At 51.1% G+C, this 25,167-nt stretch overlaps 10 protein-coding genes across 10 annotated transcripts; 4 read left to right on the plus strand and 6 right to left on the minus strand.

Annotated features, from left to right (window-relative positions):
* Positions 1–1,285: 1,285 nt before the first annotated feature.
* On the plus strand, positions 1,286–2,369 carry MRS44_011286 (uncharacterized protein; the record flags this gene model as incomplete). The annotated part of the gene is made up of 2 exons (XM_065619680.1): positions 1,286–2,186; positions 2,236–2,369. The coding sequence occupies 2 exons, from the start codon at positions 1,286–1,288 to the stop codon at positions 2,367–2,369; spliced, it is 1,035 nt and encodes a 344-aa protein (XP_065475752.1).
* Positions 2,370–2,683: 314 nt separating this feature from the next.
* MRS44_011287 (uncharacterized protein) lies at positions 2,684–3,630 on the minus strand (the record flags this gene model as incomplete). Its single annotated transcript, XM_046268997.2, has 3 exons — positions 2,684–2,788; positions 2,849–3,429; positions 3,483–3,630. 3 exons carry the CDS (start codon positions 3,628–3,630, stop codon positions 2,684–2,686), a joined length of 834 nt encoding a protein of 277 aa, XP_046135012.1.
* Positions 3,631–4,462: 832 nt separating this feature from the next.
* MRS44_011288 (uncharacterized protein) lies at positions 4,463–5,427 on the plus strand (the record flags this gene model as incomplete). Its single annotated transcript, XM_046280993.1, has 3 exons — positions 4,463–4,676; positions 4,729–4,800; positions 4,853–5,427. 3 exons carry the CDS (start codon positions 4,463–4,465, stop codon positions 5,425–5,427), a joined length of 861 nt encoding a protein of 286 aa, XP_046135011.1.
* A 2,630-nt stretch (positions 5,428–8,057) lies between these two features.
* MRS44_011289 (uncharacterized protein) lies at positions 8,058–8,279 on the plus strand (the record flags this gene model as incomplete). The annotated part of the gene is made up of 1 exon (XM_065619681.1): positions 8,058–8,279. One exon carries the CDS (start codon positions 8,058–8,060, stop codon positions 8,277–8,279), a length of 222 nt encoding a protein of 73 aa, XP_065475753.1.
* Positions 8,280–9,561: 1,282 nt separating this feature from the next.
* MRS44_011290 (uncharacterized protein) lies at positions 9,562–10,089 on the minus strand (the record flags this gene model as incomplete). Its single annotated transcript, XM_046273698.2, has 1 exon — positions 9,562–10,089. One exon carries the CDS (start codon positions 10,087–10,089, stop codon positions 9,562–9,564), a length of 528 nt encoding a protein of 175 aa, XP_046135010.2.
* An 810-nt stretch (positions 10,090–10,899) lies between these two features.
* Positions 10,900–12,787, plus strand: MRS44_011291 (uncharacterized protein; the record flags this gene model as incomplete). Its single annotated transcript, XM_065619682.1, has 3 exons — positions 10,900–11,259; positions 11,309–11,692; positions 11,747–12,787. 3 exons carry the CDS (start codon positions 10,900–10,902, stop codon positions 12,785–12,787), a joined length of 1,785 nt encoding a protein of 594 aa, XP_065475754.1.
* A 57-nt stretch (positions 12,788–12,844) lies between these two features.
* Positions 12,845–14,065, minus strand: MRS44_011292 (uncharacterized protein; the record flags this gene model as incomplete). The annotated part of the gene is made up of 1 exon (XM_046275749.2): positions 12,845–14,065. One exon carries the CDS (start codon positions 14,063–14,065, stop codon positions 12,845–12,847), a length of 1,221 nt encoding a protein of 406 aa, XP_046135008.1.
* A 707-nt stretch (positions 14,066–14,772) lies between these two features.
* Positions 14,773–18,492, minus strand: MRS44_011293 (uncharacterized protein; the record flags this gene model as incomplete). Its single annotated transcript, XM_065619683.1, has 6 exons — positions 14,773–16,018; positions 16,244–17,214; positions 17,266–17,300; positions 17,355–17,836; positions 17,987–18,229; positions 18,278–18,492. 6 exons carry the CDS (start codon positions 18,490–18,492, stop codon positions 14,773–14,775), a joined length of 3,192 nt encoding a protein of 1,063 aa, XP_065475755.1.
* Positions 18,493–20,381: 1,889 nt separating this feature from the next.
* On the minus strand, positions 20,382–20,650 carry MRS44_011294 (uncharacterized protein; the record flags this gene model as incomplete). Its single annotated transcript, XM_046280992.2, has 2 exons — positions 20,382–20,429; positions 20,483–20,650. The coding sequence occupies 2 exons, from the start codon at positions 20,648–20,650 to the stop codon at positions 20,382–20,384; spliced, it is 216 nt and encodes a 71-aa protein (XP_046135006.2).
* A 3,100-nt stretch (positions 20,651–23,750) lies between these two features.
* On the minus strand, positions 23,751–24,896 carry MRS44_011295 (uncharacterized protein; the record flags this gene model as incomplete). The annotated part of the gene is made up of 1 exon (XM_065619684.1): positions 23,751–24,896. The coding sequence occupies one exon, from the start codon at positions 24,894–24,896 to the stop codon at positions 23,751–23,753; it is 1,146 nt and encodes a 381-aa protein (XP_065475756.1).
* Between the last annotated feature and the right edge of the window lie 271 nt (positions 24,897–25,167).

Consider the following 25,167-nt stretch of genomic DNA (forward strand, 5'->3'; position numbering starts at 1 on the left):
AAACGAAACTGGCGTGGACTGATATTGCTGTAACTCCGGTTCACTATCCTCAGAAGATCTGGCAAGGGAAATGTTGTAGCGGGCTGCAATAGGCCCCGAGCTTTCAAGACTGAGGCTATCTGTGGTAACTCTGGCTCGTGTCAACTCATACGTGGCCGATATGTACCCAGCTGATGATCACAGCCGGCACGTCAGAGTCAAGGGAAGGTCAAGTTGTAACATGAACCGGATCTCGGCACGATGGAGACTATATCCGTTGCTGATGTGCGCGGGGCGGAAGATAAATAACCTCCGCGGGATGTCCGCTCCGACTTCACCGTCTTCGGCGAGAATTTGGCTCACGGAATGAATATGACAGTATCAAAGTTGAACGAATGATCATAATCAGTGGCCTAAGAGTGACTTTGAGGGTTTTAAAGAGGTGCTTAGTATCGAGTACCAGTATAGCGTATGGATCAAGGGACTACTTTCTGAGGTTCAGTAATGATGAGCCTCAATCTGAGGTTGACCAAGAGATCCCACGACCCGAGCGTTATTGCCACAAGAACTTTCTGATTGGGGCCCCTGGGTTGGTATGTAACTATAAGGATATTAGACGGTGTTTTTTACAAGCACCCAGACAGCTGGAGTGATGGAAATGTTAAGCGGTGGGACGTTGACTTCCTCGTTTGTTGCGCATCTCGATGGAGCATGTCCGTGCCAGGAGTAGAATAGGGACTGGCAATAGTATACAAGGTCGACTGAGTAAAGGTACTAACCAAAACAACCACGCGTTACCTAACATCTTGAGTAAAGGGACACAGACTCGGGGCTCTAGCGAGCTGAGAGACGAGATGACATCTCTGCCTGCCTCGGCACTTGATGATTTGACCCCATAGACCAATGAAAACCCTCCAAAAGCCTACCCTTTGCGCTCGCCTAATTATTACCAGCAACTAGCAGTTCGCAAAGCATTATTCTCTTTGCTTATCTTGGTCCTTTGGTGCCTGTAATCCATGCCAAGAACGGGCCAGATGTTAACTCCGATCCGCCAGCCAATAACAAGACCAAGAATCCGAGGTCTGCATGAGATCCTGGACAAAACGCCTGGACTTCAATGCCATCATCAAGAAGGATCCAGCTTTGCTCAGATGAGCCGGATTATCGGTAATTAGGAGGAACCCGAGAATGAATCAATTCTGATCGCGTCAAAGGTATATAAACGTGGTGTCAATCGGCTGTTCGTTTCCCGATCGACCTCGATATCACTATTCCGAGACTTTAACCTCTCTCACAGCTTGCAAAGATGGGTGGATCTTTTTCAAGTACTTGGACACAATCGTTTCCTCCCAAGCCCACCTTTACCGAAAAAGATGTCTCTGATCTCAAAGACAAGGTGAGTGATAACACCTCCTCGCGCCATTTCCAAGTATTCACATTGCAGGTCTACATCGTCACTGGCTCCAACACTGGTGTCGGTAAGGAGCTAGCTCGGATGCTCTATTCCAAAAACGCCAAAGTCTACATCGCCGCCAGGTCCGAAGAGAAGGCCAATACTGCCATGGCCGGCATTAAGAAGGCGTCACCAGACTCCTCGGGTTCAATGGACTTTCTTCGCCTAGACTTGGCGGATCTTACTACTATCAAAGTATCTGCAGATGCCTTCCTATCCAAGGAAAAGAAGCTTCACGTGCTCTTCAACAATGCGGGTATTCAGAGCCCAGACCCCGGGGTGACTGCCCAGGGCTACGAGGCACATCTTGGCGTCAACTCTCTCGGGACCTTCATGTTCACAAAGCTTCTGACACCGAAGCTCGTCGAGACGGCTAAGAGCGAGCCGGCTGGTACGGTACGAGTCATCTGGGTGTCGTCTGCAGCGACAGAGATTGTGGGTGAAAAGTCTGTCGGTATTCATCTGGATAACCTTGACTATCACATCGACAAGTCTGAGATGTACAAGTATGGTATGAGCAAAGTTGGCAACTACTTGCATGGGGTCGAGTATGCAAAGAGGCACCGATCAGATGGCGTCGTCAGCATTCCTCTCAACCCGGGAAATCTCCAATCAGATCTGTACAGGGACCGGACTTCACTCTTGTTCAAGGTCATGGTCAAGTATCTGATGTACCCTCCAGTACTGGGAGCTTACACTGAGCTCTACGCCGGATTGTCTCCTGATATCAATCTGGATAAAACCGGCAGTTGGGGTGAGTCTACCATGTTCAAGATCTGCGGCAAGTCTAACATGATGGATAGTAATTCCCTTTGGCCGTATTCATCCAATCAGAAAGGATCTCACCGAGGCTACGAGAACTGAAAGCGAGGGAGGCAATGGAACCGGTCTCAAGTTTTGGCAGTGGAGTGAGACGGAAGTGAACAAGTACCTTTAGGTATGGAGGGTAGTGTTCAATAAGAGATTTGGCACGCACTAAATATTTGATTCAGAGGGACTATGGTCTCTGCCTGGAGATTTTCGATTCGCGGATAGTACTGACGAAGTATTACAGTGTAGGTATTTATAGGTAAAAGAACATGCAAAGGCAACGTATCCATCAGTATAAGAAGGTTTAGGCATTTAAATTAAGAGTGTGATATACACTATCAAGAAGTACAAAGCCAATCCTCCTCATCAGCCATTACCATATCCATCATGCCTCCTCCCACAGGAGCCTCATACTAGTACATCGTACGTGCAGCTGGCCACTTAGTACAGACCAAGCATGGCCAGGGCGGCAACGGTAACGGCGGTAGCGAGACCGAAGTGCTTGGCACCGGCGTTAACAATGACCGTGGTGGGTGCGGGGGTGGCCTACAAAAAGCGACAATCGTTAATCTACTGGAGGAGCAGGAGGAACCATGCGAGACATACAGTGACACCGATGGTGCCGATCTCGTCGACCGAGGTCTTGGTGCCAGCGGAGCCGGCGTCGGTGGACTCGGCAGCAGGGGTGGCGGCAGTGGTCAGGGTGGTGGCGGCAGAGGGCTGGGAAGCACCGGAGGTCTCCTCAGAGGCAGCATCAGTCTCGGAGGCCTTGGTGGTCTCGGAAGAGTCATCAGTCTCCTCGGGGGCAGCACCAGTGGTGGTAGCCCCGGGGGTGGAGTCGTCAGTCTCCTCAGCAGCAGCAGTGGTAGAAGGCTGGCCAGCCTCAGTGGTCTGCTCCTCCTCCTCATCGGCCTCGGTGGTCACGGGGCCCTGAGCCTGGGTGGTGGAAGGCTGAGCCGCAGCGGTGGAAGAGGGCTCCTCCTCCTCGGCAGTGGAGGCGGGACCCTCAGAGCCAGAGGGGCTGGGAGTAGGCGAGAGACCGCACTCCTCAGCGGCGCTGGTGACACCGTTGCGGTAGTACTGCCAGATGTTGTAGGTGTTGGCGCAGATCATGCAACGTCCGTAGCGCTCGTTCCACTCGTCGTTATCACAGTAGCCCTCGGTGCGGCCAAGAGTGATCAAGAGACCTAGGGAAGGTTAGATACAATCACATGCAAGCATGTGTGTTATTGCAACATACCGCAGTCCTCGTGGCAGGCATACTGAGGGGTGCCAGGGGCCTGACGCTTGAGAAGAGCAGGAACAGTGTCGGGGAACTCGAATCGGGGGTCGATGGCAGCCACCAGAGAGGCCGAAGCCAAAAGAGTGTAGGTAACGAACGAATGCATCTTGAAGGTGAGAGATGAGATAGTCTGACCGCCAAATTGCTGGATGACTGGATTATTTGTCTTGATCGAGTGCTGAGGATGAAAGAAAAGACTCCAATCGAGAGCTTGCGAAGCTCTCTTATATATCCGGAATTACTCGTCTCTGGAGTTAATGTCCAAACCCCTTGATCGAGAAGGGAAAGGCTCCAGGTCCAGGGCGGTTCCTGCAGGGCCCATCATGGCCTGCAGAGCTAATTGTAACGGTATCCAGCTCTCGCCCCTCCGGTAAAGCCGAGAGTGTGGCCGGAGCTCCTACTCCCCGCGGATGCAACTCGTGGCCTGATGCCAAGTCTAATCATGCGCTGATGGAGTAGCACCGGCATCCCAAACAAGAATCTTGATCCGAAAAGAGGTGCCGATATCGTTCTTGGGAAGGATTTCCCTCAAAAGAACCCCCCGGAGGAGCAGGGGTCTTTGACAGGCGCCCAGACCTCGCCAAGTCTTGGAAAATTGTGGGCGAAAAGGCCAAAACCGGTGTAGCGATGCATCCAAAATCTTATCTGATCATCTGATAAGCAAGGGTCCAGCTCGGGTCAGACCCAGTGACCGGCAAATAACTCGGTCTAAAAGAAGCCGTTCACGAGTACGTATTGAACTTGTGTTTCTTGGCTAAATGCTGGACCCCCACCACATGCAAGTAGTAGTTTCTCGGCGACCGACATGTCCGTGGGAGGTTGGTCTTTCTATTGGAACAAGTAGTAGTATATCAGGAGGATGAATGCCCCTTGTTTACCGCCAGTTCCTCAACCCTCATTTCCCGTGCATGTTCCGCCGCGTCATCCTATCGCCCACAATGCTCAAGAACCTTCTCCTTCTTGGTCTGGCGACCTTTGTCGTTGGTCAGTCTGATGACGATGACATCCCTACCGGTGCCAGCGTCACCGACGATGAGATGGGCCCGGCGGCCTTCATGTGGCCGGCTGACAGAGTGTGGGCTGGCGATGTGGACAATAGGGCTCCTTGTGGTTCCCGCGCTTCTGCTGGAAACAGAACCGAGTTTCCTCTGAGTTTGTTTCACCTTGAGTCAAATAGCTTTGTTAGTTGCTAACACACGTCTAGAGGGCGGTGCTATTGCACTTGTTGCTCAAGATGACTACTACGATGCGAAGATTAGCATCTCTTACTCAAGCGGTTTGTGCCCGTCTCCCTACTTTCATCTCGATAGCATTCCTGACAGTTGCAGACCCCTCCTCCAACGATGACTTTGAGACATTGGTTCAGGAAAAGTCCATCGCCGATCTGAACCCAGGCCACACCTGCGTCCAGCTGCCCGACGCGCCATCCAGGGTCTCAGCCGGCGACAACGCTACGCTGCAAATCATCTACCGCGCCGACTGGGATGCTCCTCACAATCAGACCTTCTACGCCTGCGCGGATATCACCTATGTCTCGGAGGCCGACTTCAAGTTTGAGATCCCCTGCTTCAATGCCACCGAGCCCGGTGACGATGATAAGGAGGCTGGCGCTACTGCTTCTGGCAGCCCGACTGCCACTCACCTGTCGACCAAGGAGACTTCTGAGGCCTCTGAAGATGACAAGGACGAGAAGTCGTCTGGTGGTTCCAAGGGACTCAGCGGCGGTGCCATTGCTGGTATCGTCGTCGGTTCAGTTGTTGGTGCCCTGGCCATCCTCGGCGCTGGTCTGTTCCTCTGGCGCCGAAAGCAGCAGCAGGAGAGAAACGAGCGCATTGCTCGCATGGAGGATAACGCTCGTAAGCACCAGTTGGCAACGGACAGCATCCGCTCTTCTCAGGCTTAACTGTGCGACGAAAAGCGCATCGATGGTTATTCTACGGTGATGGCTTTATGATACCTGTATGAAGGAATGTGATACCTGGTAGTGACGGAAACGTGTAGATAGCTTATGTCTAATGGAACGATATTTGGTCTTAACAACTGCGCATCTCAACTCGATGCTGTGTTCTCCTGATCTTCGGTGCATACTGCGAGCGAATAGCCTTCGGTATCTATCACATATCCGTTCATGCGCAAACACTACCGCGAGAGCTGAACTGCAGCCATCGCTTATCCGGCATTCTCCGGACGATCTCATTTCCGCTGTCTACGCTACCGACGCACGCCCTGAGGCTACGCCGTGATCTTTCAGCTCGATTCAAACAGATTCCCGGATTTTGAGATTCATCTGGGCGAGACAGGGCCAGGGAGCCTCCCAGTACCTGTAATTTTCCTCCGCGGCCGCACTCTACTCACGTTTCCCGATATCGGCCATCGGTGATGCCATCTCCAACACCCCTTGACGACCCCTCGAGGTTTTGTTCCTTCCACCGTTTCCCAGTCACCCCAGAATCGAAATCACACCGACGGTCGATAAAGACTTGATTTACGTACGCTAGACTAGTTCCCACGTGGTGATTGGCGCCCCAGTTGAAGAATCACGCAATAGAAGTTGACCCGTTGGAGCGCTTGGGTACCATTGCTGTGGAGCCGACGAGGATCGATAGTTGCATCCACCACGATGGGCCATGAGCAAATTGGGAAATATGGGACGAAGCAAGGCCAAGGATCTAGAGGATAAAAGCCGGATCTGCTAACAGACCGAATAAGAATAAGCCGCGTGAACCTTGTTGTTGATGGATCGAAAAAAGCGATGATGGTGGCAACGGAGGACAGGGGGAGCACGGAGCAGAGACCTCACAATGCTTAGCGTGGGAGGAGTCCGGGACTTCACCTGAAATCTGTAGAGACGAGTGTGACATCTGCAGGGATAGCATTGGACACCATCTAATCAATCTTATCAATCAGTGGCTCATCATCGGATATGTCGATGGAACCCATGGTTGGCACTATCGGACTTGGCACAGCTGGCGTGTCACCCTCGGTTGGTTTAGAGAGTGGGCGCCTGTAACCCAAGACGGTCTTGGGGCATTCCACCAGTCCCTTTTCTCCCTCCGTATCCATCGTTAGTGGCCGGCACGAGTGGGATAGACCCAGGCTATCGGTAGTTCAATCTTGGAGTGGGAGTGCTTGGTCAGGCGTGACCAAGCACCGGATGAGGAAGGTAAGATAACGTTTTCACTTTAACTTGGAGCTGGAAAGATGTGCTGCAGATGCATGCGATGCATAACGTGGCGTCGATTCAAGGACGGGATGTTTCCCCTACCTAACCTAAATCATATCTTGACTCCCCGAATTTCCGATGGCATATCGCCCATTACTGTTTCTCTGCCTCCTTCTTCTGCTCGCTCTCTTGTCGGGCACATAGTGGGTGGTGCGTCGTAGATAGTCTTGACGATTTCTCCACCACAAGGCCTGTTCTGCTCAGCTTTTTCGCATCTGACTGGGTAATCCATGAGGGTGAGGACAGATTGGCAGCGTGAGCACTAAAGATGGCGGCGGTCGATGTGGCACATATTGAAGGAGCTTCTATAGGTTAGCACTAAGCAGTAGGAATTGGAAGGTTCACTGGTAGCAAGAAATTAGCATCAAGAGACAGCGATCGAAGACTTTGTACTCATTTTCCTAGAGCTTATTTAACCTCTTTGACTCTTTTTGATCTAATAGGCAATTTCTGGTTGATAGATGAATGTTCAGTCCGTCAGAAACACGTCCTTTTAGTTACATGGAGAGAGGCTTCTTGAAGCAGCGAGGTTCTGTTACCCTACGTTCAAGGTCACTTTCTCACTCAGTCGAGAGAAGGCATATGTGCACAGTCATTTTGGCCATTACTTTTTCTTCAAATCTTCTGGTTATTGCTGCTAGGCTAGAAATTAAGGAAACGAAAAAGAAAACGATCGGTTGGCTCGCTTTCCAGGAGAGACCTGAGTGGCTCAAAGGTGAGTTTTGTCAAAACAAAAGCCAGGTCAAACGCGTCAATTCGTTCACACACAGAAAAAAGACTAGGAACCAGCGCCCCCTACCCCTTTGTCAACACGTGAGCAGGCACACCCACCCGTGATGAGCAAACACACAAAGGGTGTCACGTGTGGACTTTCGCTTGGCGCCAAGAGGGAACAAAAGGGACAAGTCGGCTCTCGTGTTCACACATATAGTCCTAGCAGTGTTCAAAGAGGTATTGCCGTTATACTAGATGGGCATCATCTCACTGGTATATCTATCTTTTCTTTTAGTATCGCCGTACATAGTAGAATTCACAAAGCCGCCTGTGTCAACGTGAGAACAGACCCATCTCAACACCAGAACACTTTCATATCTTTGTCCAGGAAGACGCTGTTCCCAATGTTCAGCAATCAGTCTAGAAACACCATATTGGTGAATTCCATTCACTCGCCCATAAAAAAACTCTTGATCTTCTATCTTAGGCCAAAATCTCATCAACACATCCACATCTTCACTCACACAGCAACAGCCCACTCACAACACAACAACCACACAATCTAAAACCCACGCACTTCGCTACAATCCATCACAATGGATTCTCCCACTTTCACCCAGAACACCAGCCTCCGCCCCACTGTCGCCCAGCCAGTGGAACAGATGCCCACGCCTCCCACCGACAAGGCTGGCATGCAGCCTTACGACTGTCCTCACCGCACCATGTGCATGTGCGAGTGGTGCGGCGGATGCCGACGCCCGATTCATCACTGGGACACCAACCGGTGCAAGGAGTGCCACCACAGCTGTCCCGATTAAGCGAGGCCGAGTCTGTAGTGTGGCAGCTGCTTCACAAAGTTGCCCAGTGGAAACTTCATGGCAGTGTCACCTGACACAGGTGAGTAGAGGTGAGTTGAGACTAACGGAGAGCATGAGAGAGTTAGAGTAAGCAGAAGAGATAGATGAATAAAAGTCTTTCGAGACACCAACCCAACAGTTTCATAATACACATAAGAGATAAGAGTGAAGTCTAAGAGCAATTATGACTTGTGGATAGATACATGCCCATAGAGCCAAGTAGTGGATGGTAAAGCTTACGGCCACCCACAACAGCGACGAGTCCAAGGTGCTCAACTGTGAACGAGCCCGACTGGGCTATCAAGAGAGCGCTCCAGTTCAAATCACTTGGGCGGTTTAAAAATACACTTTCAATAGTACGTGCTAATTAAAGAGAAGCCTTTTATATATAGACAATAGTTATATTCGCTCATTGTGTGCACTATTTAATGTACCTGCCCACCTGTTCAAACTCTTCATCTCTGCCTCATCTATCAACGACGTAATAAAGCCTAGCAGTACATCCCTGACTTACTTTATCCAATTCTTTTAGGCCCATTCTTAGCAATTGAATTTCTGTATTACTCAGTAGGTGAGAGACGGCGAAGGGGGCCTGTTTGACGACGCCACAGCATGAAATGTCATGCATGATCAAGATGAAAAGATAAGCTTATTTTCGATCGTAGCTGAGATCAACAGTACACAGGGCAACATACGATCCCGCTCCAAACGATTACGAATTCGGACCAGCCTGAAGTTACAAGTTGATCGCTTCTTGGCTAAATTGAAGATCGGCCGATGGGTACCCACACAACTGCCGTTGTACGGCCGATGAACTTAGTGTTGTGAATGACGAGTCATATCTACGTCTCTAAAGTCGGTGAGGCTCGTTTTTCATGCCCAAAAAGGTCCTTGGCTCAGAATCGTTCGACGGCCCACGGTGAACTTTCACATGTAGCAAGCAAAGTCTTCACTCGTCTGAGGAGGGGAGAAGTAAACATGAACCTATCAGGCAGCTCGAACTCCATACATTTAGGTGAGAAAGAAAGCTTTCCCTGGCAGCTAAGAGTGAATGAGGAATCGTGTCAATCTATTTTGGTGCATTCGATAGATGCTCAAGAACGACAGCTGCGGCAATATATCACAAGCCTTTCGGGGGCGCACAATATCCCCAAGATGTGTGAGAGTTCTTAAATTTTTGACCACTCACTCATGTCATCTACTCGCACAACAACTCTCTCGAAAATCTAGAGGAAAAACCAGCCTAGTCCCTGAAAAACTGCTGGAACTTTCGCAAGGCCTCAACATTAGGCCTCATCTCCACCTTCTCCAACTTCCAGAGCCGCTGGAGCAATTGTTTGCCCATTTGATGACCGTTGAAGCAATTCTGCCTATCAAAAGCCCGGCAAACAGTCATGCGCTCGGCATCTGACATGTCGAGCCACAGTAAGACGGCGTTGCCCTCAAACCTTAGCTTGTTAATCTTGTCCTGCAAGGCTGTTCCTTCTTCAGGTGTCGTTGCAGGGTTGTTTTGAGTGTTCTCTTGCTCTGTCATGAGGTCCTTGAGCTGGTCCATCCTCTCCGTGAGATACCGGCATTCGCCTTTTACCTCCCAGTCAGCGAGGGTGTTGAGGAGAATGTTTGACGTCTCCACAATGCGCTCGTTGCGCAACTTGTCGGGGTCGGCCAACTGAATCCACTCTTCAACATTGTGGGCAGGTCGCTTGATAGAGGCCATGATGTGCTGCTGTCGAAGAGATCTATCTGTCCTTGAAGATGCCGTAGGTGTCATGGTTTCAAATTCTGTAAGCCAGGGAGATGAGTATTTATGCGGTTCAGAACCACGGTTCTTTATTAGTCTTCTGATTTCTTGCATACTATCTGATCAAAGCGTTGCTGAGGATGTGTAGGTGAATGTTCAACAAGTGCCTTTGTTCGGCATGAACACATATCGACAGCTCATCGACATTGTGTTCTGGGTCTTTCTGAAAACGACACAGGGCATTCAGCCAGCTGTGGTGCTTCCGGAGGCCATAGTGTGGTAAAGTGACACTGGAAACACTTTTGGGCATCAGAGCACGTTTTGATGCCAACAAAGCTACGATTTTGTGTACCCTCGATATTGCTGCCCATTGTTGCGCCTTGTTCAACGCCAAAAGACACTGCCTTAATGGAGTGGTCACTAATCTTGAATGCAGGGAGGCTTCTTCTGCTGAACATTCCCCGCGTGACAGCTACCAGCTATCCCGCGGTATATAATTCAAGGCACAAGCCGTTCAGCCACTGTTCCGAGTTGAAACAGATCTTCCGTTTAGCACCAGCCACAACGATAGGCACAGCGAATCAGTTCTCAGCGGGCTGTACACGCCCCTGGGCTTGGCAGGGCGACCCCATGGAGTTGCAGCCCAGCTGAATAGAGAGGCGTATTTTGGGCCTCACGATTGATTGGTAGCTTGATTCGCCAAGCACTTCGGCGCCTCCTCGATTTTTAAACCTCTCCCTCCGATCAAGCTGAGATGAAAACTTGATTCTCTTTCTTCCTTCCCCTCGAGTTCTCGCTGGGCCATTCTTGCTCAGCAAGGAAGACCAACCTGTTGCAACCATGACCAATGTCTCCACGCCCCGCCCGCCATGGAACATCACCCTCCTCCACCAAAATGCCACGTCTGAAGAAATCGTTGCTCTGCCGTGGGTCAACAGCCCCAATATCCGCGGTACCATGGATATCTTACAGAGTTGCATCTTGACCCTGGTTGCGTGCATCTACACAGCTCTTCATCTCGACGTGCCGAAAAGAACATCGAGCTGGCGCCTATTTCTCACGAAACTGAAATGGGTCGCGATTACTCTCTTTGTACCTGAGCTGCCTGTTTTCATGGCGGCCGATCAGCTCCATCAGGCGTGGAAGCTTCGGCAGGAGCTTCGTGAGTTAAAGAAGAGGGACGAATCCAGCAACGTCGATGTGAGAGTCCTTTAAATGTGATCCGAAGCCTTTCTTACTGATTTTGCAGTTTGAAATTGATCTTCGATATTGCTTCTTCATGATCATGGGAGGCGTTCGTCTTGATGTCCACGATATCATCTCCATGCCAGACCTTGACCTTGAGGCCATCCCGCACTTCAAAGACGATGGAGGTCGAAGATCTGTACGACCAAGCCCTGAAACCGTATCCTGGCTCGCCAAGCAAAACATCTGGATAGAGGTCTCACAGAAGACCATCGATGACAAGAGCAAGGCCGACATCTTTCAAAAGATCCTCGTGGTTATCCAGGTGCTATGGATGGTGACGCAGTGTATCGCTAGAAGTGTGTACGATCTGCCGTTGACCTCGCTGGAGATCCATACCATGGTTCATGTGGCGTGCGCCGTATTTCTCTACATCTGCTGGTTTCGGGTGTGTCTCAACCTCCATGTTAAACTCGATAGCTCGTGTGCTGATCAAGCTTAGAAACCGCTCAACGTCCAGGAACCCGCCATCTACGAGGGTGGCTCACTCACAGGAGAGATCGCCCTCAAAATCGAGCATCAATTCTACGCAGACATGAAGTACCTGCTCGCCCTCTTTCCACCCCGTACGCACCCGCACCAGGCCCCTCCTAAAGGACCGCACGGCATGAAGATGCGCTGGGTAGATACCCTGGAAGACTCCATCATGCGCCCGGGAGATGTCCTTCCTTCAGGGCTCGCCTTGTGTTGTACAGTTCCACAAGAACACCACAAAGAGGACCAAGAGAACGCTGAGCCTGATTACGGCGAGGTTCCCGTGACTGAACAGTTTCTTCATCGTTGGGACTGCATTCTCAAAAGATATGCATTTGAAGACTGCGAGCGGTTGTCGAGAGAGAGGAAAATCACACTATACTCAAACGACTTTCTTGGAGTAGATCCCCGGCCCGTCCCATGCATGGACGAGGACCCTCCAACGCCGTATCTGGCGCTCTTGGACGAGTTCACCCCCTTCAGAAGGACCACATTCAAAAATATTCCATTTTCTGAGGGAAAGGACAACTTTGACATCAAGTTTCTCGACATGCTCGGGGGGAGAGTCACTCTACAGCCGGCCGACTTCTTCAGGATCTGCTGGCAGATCCCCGAGCTCATGGCTCTCGCCGCCGCTCTCTCGGGCATGTACGGGGGTGTCCACCTCACGGCATGGAACTGGACATTTCCCACCTACACTGAGGATCTTCTCTGGAAGGTCAGCTGTTTGTGCGTAGCCGTCGCATTGCCTGCCTTCTTCTGCGCTAGTTGGGTGCTCGTTGGCATTAGTGTCATCTTGCACACTCTCGTGGAGCCATGTTTTGGTCTCCGGAAGAAATGGGCATCACGGGCATTTAAGGACCCGCTTCGAGTTTACTCGGCTTGTGTTGCAATCATATACGTCTGCTGTAGGATCTTTATCGTCGTCGAGGCTTTTGTGGCATTGAGACAGGTTCCTGTGGGAGTCTACATATCGCCTGCATGGGTTCAGATGGTGCCTCACTTCTAATAGAGTCCTGAGAATGACAAATATTTGCAGTCTATGGCTTGAAATCTCGTATTTCTCTCATGCTTGGTTGTCCTCTTTTTGCAACGCCTTAACAACAGCGGTAGCAAAGTCAATGTTCCCAGCAAATGTATCCCACGAATGCTCGGGATATCCTGACTGAACCGCGATGACAGTGTTCAGCTTGGGGATGACATAGAGGGATTGTCCATACATTCCAAACCCAGCAAACGCTCCATTCTCCCTCAGCGGGCCTCCTTCAGCACCCTTGGCAGGGGTCCACCAGCCTGTTTCGTACCCAAATGTGGGAATAATGTCGTTCCCTCCAGCAGCCCTTGGTCCTTCGCTGGTCTTGGCTTCGGAAATTCCCTGAAACCAACCCGTTGGCAAGGCTGGGCCCTTGCCTTCTCCGTTGAAGGCGTCAAGGATGAAGCACCCAAAGCGAGCCATGTCGGTCAGGGTCACTGACAGGCCCCCGTGTCCATCAATCTGTCCTGCCCCAGTTGTTCGCATGTACGCATCGTACTGCATTCCTGCGGGTTCCCAGATCTGACTAGAGATGTACTCCTCCAACGGCACTTGAGTTGCTCGGGAGATGGCGATTGATAGCACGTAAAAGTTGGGGTTGTAGTAATGAAACTCTTCCCAAGGTTCAGCCACCTTTCTGAACGTCCGCAGCCAGTTGAGCACGGCATTGGTGTCGCGCTGAGGGTAGAGATCAGTCGCGTACATTGGGTTTGGGACATCTGGCGGTCGTGCTTCCTCGGAGATTTCGACGACACCAGCGGACATGTTGGCGAGAGCCAGCAAGGGCACGTCCTTCCAGACAGTGTCCTTCAACTCTTCGACGTGACGGCCAACGGTATCATTGACAGACAGTTTGCCTTGCTCCTGAGCGATACCGAGAATGGTCGTCATGAAAGACTTTGTGACGGACTGAATATCGTTGCGCGACGCAGGAGAATTTCCATGTCTGTACTCTTCAATTCTGATCACGCCATTCCGAACAACAACGCAGCCAGTCCATCCAAACTCGCGCATAACACTCTCGAGGTTGGCGTTAGGCTTTTTGCTAGTTGCCAAGTCGACATCGAGGGGTGGCCCCTTGGCAAAGCGTCCAAGATAAGAGCCATGTCTGATTTGAGTTGTCCGCCCGGGAAATGTCTCTTCACGCAATCTGTAGAGAAGAGGGGTGAAGGCTGCACCGGCGGGATCGAGAGAGGAGAGCTGGAAGCTGCCGATCTTGTCGGCTATTGTGAGGGGTGTTTCTGGCGGCGACATGATGTGTAGTGAGTGGCTTGATAGGACTCAAGGTTTGAGCTACTCCTTGTCAACCGAGTGTGTCTACGCGGGGAAACGAATTCTTTCTCCAGGTTGAAGTCAGCATATTCCCAAGTCGGAGTCCTTCTCCGGGAGTTGGTCCGATGAGAGCGGATAATAGCCGAGTGAGACGGGTCCATCCGGAAAAAGGCAGACCAATCATGCTCGACATCGCTCTTTGACAAAGAGGAAGTGTCGGCCGTGACTCCCGATGACCAGTATTCCGACTCGGATCAAACCCGAATGGTCGAAGTTGGGGCAGAGATCTTATTAGAGCCAATGAAGCATAATAACTACGCAACTCAGCGTCAAGCCTACAATTTAATCTTGCCTCAAGGTCCGATGAAGGCGATGCGGTCACCGTTGCAAGCATTTAACTGTCAATCTAAAAGAAAAAGCCCTCTTTTCTCCAACCACAGAGAGTACCCGAACTGAGAAATAAGCCCGTTGTAACTCCTCAAGTTAAAAACACCCACCCAGTTATTGGCTTGCAAAAAGAAACCACTGAAACGGTCTATCATCATTCCAATTCGAGACTTAAAGAACTTGGTGGGCACGTGCATTGCCTTTGAAAATCTAGCTAACGTCTAATCTTTAACCAAACTCTGAACCCTTGACCACGCTATTCGTCGCAACCATCACCCTTCAAAACAGCCATCTTCAAGCACTCAACGCCCGTCAGGTTGCCCTGCCTCCTCCATCTCCTTTCGGACAACCCCCAACAGCTTCTCAGTCTTTACATGCCGCATGTTGTCCTCAGGAAGAGTCTTCATCCGGAACTCTGCCACACGCTCGAGCAGCTTGACCGCTCTGCGTCTGTGCCCCAGCGTGTAGTAGGCCATTCCAAGGTTGCGCTGCACTTCAAGTAGTTGGTGATCTCCGTCCCGGGCCCCAGCTGTCTTCCAGATCTTGGCTGTGCGTCTCAGAATGCTCACAGCCCTGAGAGTTTGTCCGTCTTCCAGATAGGCTTCTCCCATTTGATTCTGGAATGCGAGTTGTTCCAGGTGGGCGTTGGGGCCATCTTCGCCCCAGGAAGGGCTTGTAGCCTCCAATCCCCTTACTCTAGCGGCCGAATCCCCATTGATCGTTCGTGCGATCATCAGTTCAGTCCCTGCCGACATCAGTGTAGCATTGGCAACCCATCCACTTTCAACCATGGCGAGCAGGTACTGTGCTAGCTCGACCCCCTCTGAAGATGAGTGTGACGCCCGCTCGTTATTTTTTTCAAGCGCGAACCGCTTGTACAGTAGGTCCTGGTCGCTCGATGGCGCTGTCTTTTGAAGTATCTCAATCTCATACTCCAGTCTCTTGATCATCACTGTTGTGTCCTGGTCCTGGGAAGCAATTCCGAGATAGTACTGTCGGATAAGCCGGCACGTTCGGCTCTGTTTTGTTCCATCTTCTGCTTCATAGAGATTCTGTAGGAGTTTATAAGCCTCAGACGCTTGTCCATTGGCCAGAAGGGCATCCACAAGCCAAGGCCAAGAACTTCCGAGGGCTGGGTGGCCAATTGGCAGCTTGCTTAATGCATCCGTTATCTTGCGTAGGATCCCAGCGGTCTCGTTCGCATCTTTCCTAATATGAGATAAGGCTCTCAGGTTCTGAAGGGCTTGAAGAAGTGGAGCGGCATCCTTTTCAAATGAACGCGATCTTTCGTGCTTTGCCACGACGTGTTGCAATAGCTCAATGGACTTATCCAACTGCCCCTCTTGGACATAAATCATGGCAAGCATGCGCTCAAACTCCAGTCGATCGGGGTCATACTCGGGGAAGTGCCTCTTCGCCCAATCACAAGACTGTCGACAACATTCACCTGCCTCCCCCATGCGACCATCGCTTAGTAAATAGAGACCGACTTCGCAGCTTAAGACGAAGGCCTCTTTGATATCAATCCGATCTTCTGACCAAAGAATCCTGAGCGCATGCGAGATATACTATCTCCAGTATCGCTGTTGCCCTCTTCCCGCGTGAAGCACTGCCGCAAGGTGCTTGTACGCGTCCATGGTAGTCTCGGAGGACAAACCACTTCTCTATACCCAAATTTTCGTGGCTAAATGCACAAGACTATGCATGTCATAGACTTCTTGGCCTTCCCGTGGAACCAAGAAGGTATAAGCGCAAAGAGTGCCAACCGAGTACGTGAGTTCCTCTTCCAAGTCTCCTCGGGGAAGCATTGGGAGCGGTATATCCTTGGGTTCGATTCTCGAGATAAACCTAAGCAGGTTGGCAGCCATTGGGTCGTGCGCAAGGATTTGGTCGAAAGAAACACGCCACGTGGTTGCCACAGCGTTCTGCGATCCACGGTATCGAGTTCGGTCATGGAATTCGCGACTCAGCAGGGAAGTCATTCCCTGCTCGGTGCCTTGCAGCAGCTCAAGGTATTGAGTGATCGTAGCCTTGTTTCTATTCAAATAAGCTGCAGCTTGAGCGACTGCCAGTGGAAGGTATGTAAGCTCTTCCAACAGCTCCGAGACAACAGAGTGATCTGCAAGTAGAAGCTTGCTGTTGATGGACTTTCCCAGGAATATCAGGGCTTCTGGTGGTTTCATTTCGTCAAGTTCCAGTGGCTCTTCGTCAGAAACTTCAAGGGCCACCTCATTCGAGCGGGTGGTGAAGAGGATTCGACCAGCAGGACTTTGAAGCAGCTGTTCATCGATGCTGAAAGAATGATTGGGGCCACCCAGAACCAGGTCCCTCTCATCAGCGTTGTCCACAATGATAAGCCATGGCCCAGACCTCTTGGGACTCAGAAAGTCTCTCAGAATCGCTTTGGAATCCAGACCTTGCTGGAAAATGTTCAGTTCGGTGGCGATTGTGTTGCAGCTTTGCTCAAAACTGCTAGCACTCAGTGCGGAGAGCCAGAAGATGGAGTACTCTGGCTTCTCATGTTGGACCCAAAAGGCAAACTCAAGAGCGGTCTGGGTTTTGCCCACCCCTCCGAGCCCAGCCAGTGCGACCCTTTTGCAGGGCTCCTCGTCGAGGAAGGCATCCGAGAGCTTCTTGAGGATGGTTTCGCGGCCAACAAAACGCTTGTTCTTCGTAAATGGGAGACAGTACTTGGGTGGTGGCAGGGGGCCGTTTGCTGCTGATTGGATCGCAATGTCGTAAGCCTAGACATGTGAGTCAAAGAGCATCAATAATGGGAAGCATTCTCAACTAACTTGGGTTTTCTCGGCAAGTTCTCTTTTGACACGCTCTACCCCCTTCGCATTAGCCATAATCCATCATGAGAAATCGTCTATGTACACACTTTGCTTCATGTTGAGATTCTTGACGCACTCCTCCACTAGAGTCTCCCTGTCCGCATGCTCGAGGTACTCTTGGGTGGCCACCTTGATCTTTCCGGTCTCCTTGTACTCTGAAAGGTCGACATCCTGGAGGCCTTGTTCGACGTTGAAGCGAAAGTATCGGTGGGCCTCGCTCAGGTCCCGCCATTCCAGGGCGAATTTCTTGGCCGTCTTCTCGGTCTCTGTGCTGATGTTGACAATAGTTTCAGAGAAGAAACGCAAGAAGTTCTTGTTGATAGACTTCATACCCGGATTGCCCGTTCCGATGGAGATCAAGCATTTGACCAAAGGCTTTAGTTCCCCTGTTTCGCAGCCTATAATGCATCTCGCCTCTGCAACCACTTGCTCAACTGGGTTGTTGGCACCAAGACCTCCATCGAGGTAAACCATATCATCAATCGTAACGGGCTCGAAGAAGGTGTTGCGGCGGACGTCGCCATGGCAACTTCGACGATGGTAGCATTGTTAGAGGGCTCCTTGATCGTGTCGTAGCTTCTCAGGCGGCGAGTAGTCGCAGAATGAACAGAAGTCGCACAGACAAACCTTGGATAGGATCATCACCATACTATGAAGAGTTTAGGGGGAGGGATCTTACACTTTGCAACCCCTTTCCACCTTGTCATTGAACAGGGTCGTTAGGGGCAAGTTCTTGTCGTTCAAGACTGCCTCAACCGCAGTTCTGAGCTTCTGAGTGTCGAATCGGGACTGGATATACCCTCGTATTGTGATGCTGGACCAGTGCTTCTTGACCTTGAAGACAGATTCGGAAAGCTTGCAGTAGGCTGCAATGCATTCAGCCACGTCCATCTCCAGTCGGCCCAGCATAATGGCGATCAATCTGTCCTGTATCAGCCTGGGGCGTCTTTGAATAAATTCTCCTTCTTACCCTCCAGTGCTCGTTCCCCCGATTAGGTCAAAGATTTCGCATGGTTTCTTTGCGGGCTGGCCAGCCAACGCTCGTCCACGGTTCAGATTCCTCATGATGTGATCCAAGATGTACAGTGAGGATAAGCCCCGAACACCTCCCTCATCAAAGGAGAGCATGCAGAGACCGCTCTCGTCGAGTGGACTTGGCCCACCAGCCATGGCAGCCTGCTCCATGACAACAATGAAGACGCAGAAGACGCAGAAGCAGATTTAGAAGCAAAATATGTGATGAATTCTCACAAGTTGAAGACAGAGATGGAAGGAGAGAGCGCTGAGGAGCGCATAGAAGGAATTTGCAGACAAAGAACAGGCACCAATGCCAGCTCTGGAGCTACGCAACGACTTTTGAGGCACGGCATGGGAAATCGCAGGATGGGTGATTGCATATGATAATGAGTACCTCTGAAGTGGTGGTGACTGTGTGACTGGGAAAGTATTCTTTATCGAACGGAGACAAGGATTAGGCCCTACAAGGTTCACGCAATGTTATACATCATTAAACCAGCATCATTCAGCTGTTGTTTTTCTACTAGCTGATACGTGCCGTTTCAGAGGCTTGGGCTCCGGTTAGTTCTCATTGGAAGGCTGATTTATCTTGGCGCAATAATCTGAAAAGAGACAGCCCGGTTTGCTTCTCTACTCTCTGATTGGGCTCGCCCCCATCCCTTTTATATCTTTATCCAACAATACCAAGGCAGGGCGTCCCATGTGGCTTTGTTAATTTCGCTAAAACCTTTGAATAAAGGCATCAGTTGCAGAGCTTGAGTCATCTGAGGGAATTCATTTCCAGCCGCTGACACTGAAATGCCTTGCCGGACGTCAAGAGAATGAATGCTCTACGTGTCCCAGACGACTATCACTTTTAGGGTTCATCAAATCATTTTTGTTGTTCTTGATGATGTTTCTAAGACAGGCTATTAGCTTCAATGACAAAGAATACTGTCATCAACATAGAATGGTACCAGACCTCAATCATGAAACACGGTAAGCCATCAAATCATGTTCTAGAAGTTCTGTTTCCAAACCTGGGGTCACTGGGTGACCAGCGACAGTCCAGCGGAGGCCGCTCACTCGTTCTTCATTTTTGTGCATGCAAAGATCAATCCTCAAGCCACTCTAATTCTTTCAAGCACAGATCAGGGGAACCAACAGCATATTATAATTACACATAGGCATAGAGTTGACGCATCTCACCAACTGCATTGCCGATCTTCTCTGAATAAATCTACCTACCCACCCTTGACCCAGATCAGAATCCCGCCACTACGATCTGAGAGTTCAAGAGGATGATGGAGTGTCTGCAATGCGACCTGCCCCAGCTGTGCGGCTTGCACGACCAATAGGAACTACGGATGTCTTACCACCTTTCTGGAAACTACAAGATGCATCGCATCATACGTAACTGAGCGTAACAGGGGAGCTTCTGTGGTCGGAAAAGCACGAAAAATAAGGAGACTTTCATGGCGGGCTCCTCTCTAGACTGCTTGTGAGATTCCTGGGCTCACTAAGTTCTCCTACCTTTATATCTGGTGAAGGCATCGTTCGCAGTACAATCACAAGAGTGGAGGGTCAGTTCGAAAGAGCCAGATCCATGACTACTACTATGCAGAGCCTCAATGCCCCAAACTGTTCATCAGATCCCTCTGACACTCCGATTCTATTGGCCAGGAGAGGTGGCCATCCACATTCCCCTCCTACAGCCAGCCTCCACCAATCCCACATACCGGGTCCCGTAGCTAGACAAAGGCCGCCCCGACTCTGGCCTATACTGACAGACTGTTCTAGCCAGGCATCCATTTTTTGGCTGTATTCACTTGAGAGCATCATTGGCGTCGCGGGAGGCAGTGCAGAAGCTCAGAGTCCGTAGGCAGACGAAGCTTAGGAAGTTTGGTTCCTTTAAGTATCACCAGAACACGAGCTTAGTGGCATGAGAGTGGTATTTGTCTAAACTGATACTGTTTGTTCCTCAGTTCCAGGCCAACCCTCAATCAATTTTTCATCCCAATGTCCTCCGCTTGGCGTACTGCAGACGCCTGGTACTGTTGATTCCCGGAAGAAACCCTCTACAAAAGGTCGACACAGTTGAGAAGGGCAACGTTGACAAGAGCGCCCTAGGCAGTTTGGTTAGTATCGACTTACTTTCTGAGGAAAAGGGGGCACTAACGACAGGGGCGTCAGTCTTGCAGCAGTAGGCACTGCCGTCGCAGTTCTTGCCGAGGACCTGGACAGCGCAGTTGAGGAGGCCGTTGCAGCAGACCTGCTTGGTGTTGGCGTTGCAAGAACCGCCAGTGCTGCCGCCGCCAGTGCCAGTGGCACAAGCAGAGACAGCCATGGCGAGGGCAGAGGCGACGATGGTGAACTTAATTTTGGTGGTTGTTTGGGGGTTGGAAGAAGGCTTGAAAGAAGAGTTGTTTGTGTTGAAAGTGTCGTTGTTGTCGTTGTTTGTTGGTGAGTGTGATGGCTGGAATGAGAGAGAGATCGAGGGAAGACCTCATCTTTATAGTCGACGATGGCCTCCAAATCCATACGATGCCGCCTCAAGCGACGTTCTTGATTCCACGATCCTCTCCCTTTTCCTTGATGAGAGTGATCGCCATTACGCAGGTGAATAGAATCCACTCGTGAAGCTGGAAATACCCAGGAGTAAACGTTCCCATTGGCTGCTCACTCCCAGTAAGGCGCTGCTGATGCAGACCTTCTATTAGACCCGCTCACGATGCAGTGATCGCCCCGACATCCGCTCCGCAGCGGAGAGAGTCCATTTCTCTGACCAAGAACCAACAAACAAGTAATATTAAACATGGCCAGGGTGCTGACTCGAGTGTTGGATGGCATGTAGCCCTGCCAAGGAAGATGCATAGTCAGTTATACGAATATTTGAGCCTCCTCGGGTATCAACGTCGTTCCTCGGATCCTCAGCATTTCCTTGTCATCTACAAAATATCAGACGATCGGAACCAAGTTGACGGGTGAAACCTCCTTGCTGAGAGGGGATGAAGTCGGCTATTAGACGGACATAGCATTCAGATTCGCAACTAAGTGAGAATAGGGGGTCCTCAAGCCAGCCACCTCCACCGGCAGTTATTTGGATTGCCACACAGCTACACGAGGCTGCAGATACAGGTCAGAAAATTCAAGGTAGAATTCAAGGAAATCAAGCAGCAGGTGGATTCTCAGTGACATTCCCCAACAGGATCCCCTTCAGCCACATCGTCAGCAAAGGCCAGTTTTCCTCGTCAAGTCGCCTCACCTCGCGCGCAGCAGATGAGAAAAAATGAGACCAGCGCGAGGGTCGGCCCGCGCCCTGCAAGCCACAGTTGCTTTGCAGGACGACTCGTGGCCTCTCATCCTCGCCCCCGACTCCACTTGCAAGGGGATTAAACTTGGTCAAATATTGGGGATACGCGCGCGTTCCTGGGGAGAGGGAGCTAAAAAGCTGGCATTCCCGCGGGCCGTCGGGGCCAGCGTTGCCAACTTTGGGATCGTCAATAACAGCCGATATGCCGGGCAAAAGCCAGCGACCTAGTCACCTATCATGAATCTGTCCTCTACCGCCGGCTCCGCCAGCCGACAGATGGATGTTATATGATCGCCATTATACATGAATAAACTATCGTCTCATGTTCCCTTTAGGGCTGTAAGAAGCTTGAATGCGTTAATCAATGCCTCATGAGGAGACGCGCAGCCCAAGACGTGCAGCGAGAGAGCAAAGCCAGCCCCTTGGAGACCTCCCCACCACTCATACTCCCATGTCTGAGACATCATGTGGTCTCGTTGAGGCCGCAGGCACAGCTAGCCTCACCGTACCAGCTTTTTGTGATTGATACTACATCATACACGACGATGGAGACAGCTGATACTGGTGGCTATTGGATGTCTCAGTGAGCCACCTAACGCGACCACATAATCGATGACGAAGTGCAGGATCGGTGCCGAGCCCGTTTTCTGGGCTGTTTCACTCATTGGGAGGTTGCCCAATAGCCCAATTCTTGGGGCGAGGACAGGGGCGATGCCTTGAGTCAGGCGTCTCTGGCCGCGGCTACTAACCAATGCAGACAGATGTTGGGGCACAAGTAGATCATCGCTGATCGTACCCATCACGGTCTACTTCTCGGTGACGAGTAACATGACTACTCTTCCACTCGTGCGTGGTCAGCTAGCCACGTCTCTTGAAGAGAGCCTGATGAAGGACTCACTGGTCTTAACAGACAAGAGGCTGGATTTGTGAAGCGGGTATGGCTGGCACTATGCATTATTCGTTATGCTGCATAAAGCGGCTATGCAAGATTTTATGCATTTGTGTTGCCCAAGACAAAACATCAGATTGAAGAGGGACAAGTACCAGTACCTTGAAGCTTTTCTCCACCCTCCGTGGCCAAGTGAGCTTGTTGCTGCCTTCTTTCGATGGACTGGTTAAACTCTGCAATTGCATATCGGTTCAATTTCATCCGTACAACTTGAGACGCTTGGGAAATACGCTTCATCAAGAATGGTGATACCAGAGACAACAGTTTACAAACAACAACACGATCCTCCTCAAGGTGTTTGACGATTAAATATCACTCGAAGTCTTCTATTGCGTCTTATTCGTCTCTCTACTATGTAATGGTCAGTGCTGGCAAAAGGGGCAAGCATCACGTGTGAGTGTTGAGAAAGACTCCCCTACCCGGGAGCTGAATGAGAACACAATTTATTGTCAGAATTGGCAATTGAGAATCGGTTGAAAACATCTAACAAGTAGACCAATAGACTTGAAAGCTTAGAAAAGTGTTTCTAGAGGTCAACGCTATGGTGGCCCTATATTCTGATCATGAATCTAATCCTCAAAAGTCAACTTACAACCACATCACCAAACAGCACTTGCACCGTCCAGCTGGTTCAAAGTCCAAAATCGATTCTTGACCCGTGGATATGGAGATAATGCGCTTGAACGTCGATAATCGACATAGATTCGAAAGAAAAATAGTTACCACCAAAACTGACACGATCAGACATTCTCCTGGTGACTCTCTCGTGATTCTTATGATCGTTGGTCTCCGGTCTCGGAAAGAGTAGGCGATGACATCATTCACTATTCAGGCCGGGGAGCAACGTGCTGCTGCACGTGCCTTTGCACGTGTCAGGCGTCTCTCTCACATTCGAATGACGTAGCAGTCACGTGGAATTCTGCATTGCCCTTCCGCCTGCTTCTTTCAGCAACAGGCCTTTTCCACCGTCCCCACATGCCGATTATCGTCCTCCATCCTCCGTGATCTCCCCCACAAACCGCATCCTTCCGGGCTGGCCTCATGTCTGCCTCGAAGGAGCGGGCTGGAAGGCTGAGCAGATCGACAGCCTCATGCGCTTCGTGATAACATTCTCATATATTGCGGTTTAATATCATCCTCCAGGATCATTGTTCAGCCCCCAGGATTCACCTCTAATTTGGTGATCTACGAGCCCTCTCTTCTTGCCCTGAGCCTGTCGACCAAGTCCCTCACAACCTGGGGATCATTCGGCCCATCGTGCGGCTTCGAGAAGTACGTGGGCTCGAAAGCCCTGCCATTCAACAAGTCGGGATCAGCTCCGTGCTCCAACAGCCACTCTGCATACTCCCAATCCTGCCCTGCGCATGCAAACGCAAACGGTGTCAGATTCTCCATCCTCGCTGGTCGAGTCATGTCGAGGAAGGGAACCTTCTTGATGTCATTGACGCCTGCCATCCCGGAGGACAGAATGAACTCAGCCATGGGGCGGCGCACGGAAAAGGCTGTGGTACCGGCCCCTCCCTTCCATTTGACCAGCTCATGTAACGGCATTGCATACGCGGGATCCGCACCGTGAGCCACAAGCAGGGCTACCAGTGTGGGGTCCCCTGTGAGAATGGCATAGCCAAGCACTTTGCTGGAGGCGCGGCGGTTCAAGGGCTTCGAGTCTCCTATGCCGACGTTGTGGTGACTGATCATGGGATCTGCGCCGTGGGATAGTAGGAACGTGAGGAGAGGTCTGTTTCCGAGGCTTTCAATGATTGGACTGACCAAGCGGTTGTTGTCCATCCAAGAGAATCCGGTCCACAGCTGATTTGGATGCCAGCCAAACTCGATAAACACCTCGAGCAGTAGTATCGAGACTTCTCTGCCTTTGTCAAAGAGGGTCACCACATTTCCGCGACCACCCGCATACTTCGGCGGGTCGGTCCAGGATCGTAGAAAGACATTGTCGTGCAAGATGGTCCCATGCTTCAACAGGCAGAGTGCGACGTCGGGCTGATTTGCAAAGGAAGCTCTCTCAAGACCGTATTGGCGCACTGCCTGGGTCGGGTTGCACTCTTCAAGATAGGATTCGACCTGGGGCAGCCAACCTTGTGCGCATGCAACGTAAAATCCCAACTCCCGCGGGTCTGTCTGGGTGATGACACTGGCGTTGGTGGAGTACTCGGGCCTGGGCAGGCGAGGCGGCAGTGCCGGAAGGTCATCGTCTTGAGATGCCAAGCCTGGCCGGGGCGGGTATGCGGCTATCTCCCTCTCCGCACGGCGCCGGTTGGCATTTGCCAGCTCCATCCTGGCGATGTGCTCACGGATGTTGCCGAGGTCCTCCATGGTGGTGTTTCGGATAGACCAGTTGGGGGCGGAGACAGTGACAGGGCCTTCGGAGGTAATGTAGGGTCAATCTGGGTTGCAATTACGGAGGAAGAGCTGAAGAGGTAAAGGCAGTGTCTGCGTTGTCGGCCGTGTTAAGTATGCGCATGCAGTGGCTAGAGCGATGAGACGGGTTGAACCCTGGATATTTGGCATTGGCCATGTCGCATCTGAAACGCCCTAGGCCCAGATTCACCCAGTACCTGCATATTCACATTCATGCAAAAATCAC

The sequence above is a fragment of the Fusarium solani genome (assembly GCF_023522795.1).
Source record: "Fusarium solani strain SB1 chromosome Unknown bctg00000007, whole genome shotgun sequence".
In the NCBI taxonomy this organism is placed as follows: domain Eukaryota; kingdom Fungi; phylum Ascomycota; class Sordariomycetes; order Hypocreales; family Nectriaceae; genus Fusarium; species Fusarium solani.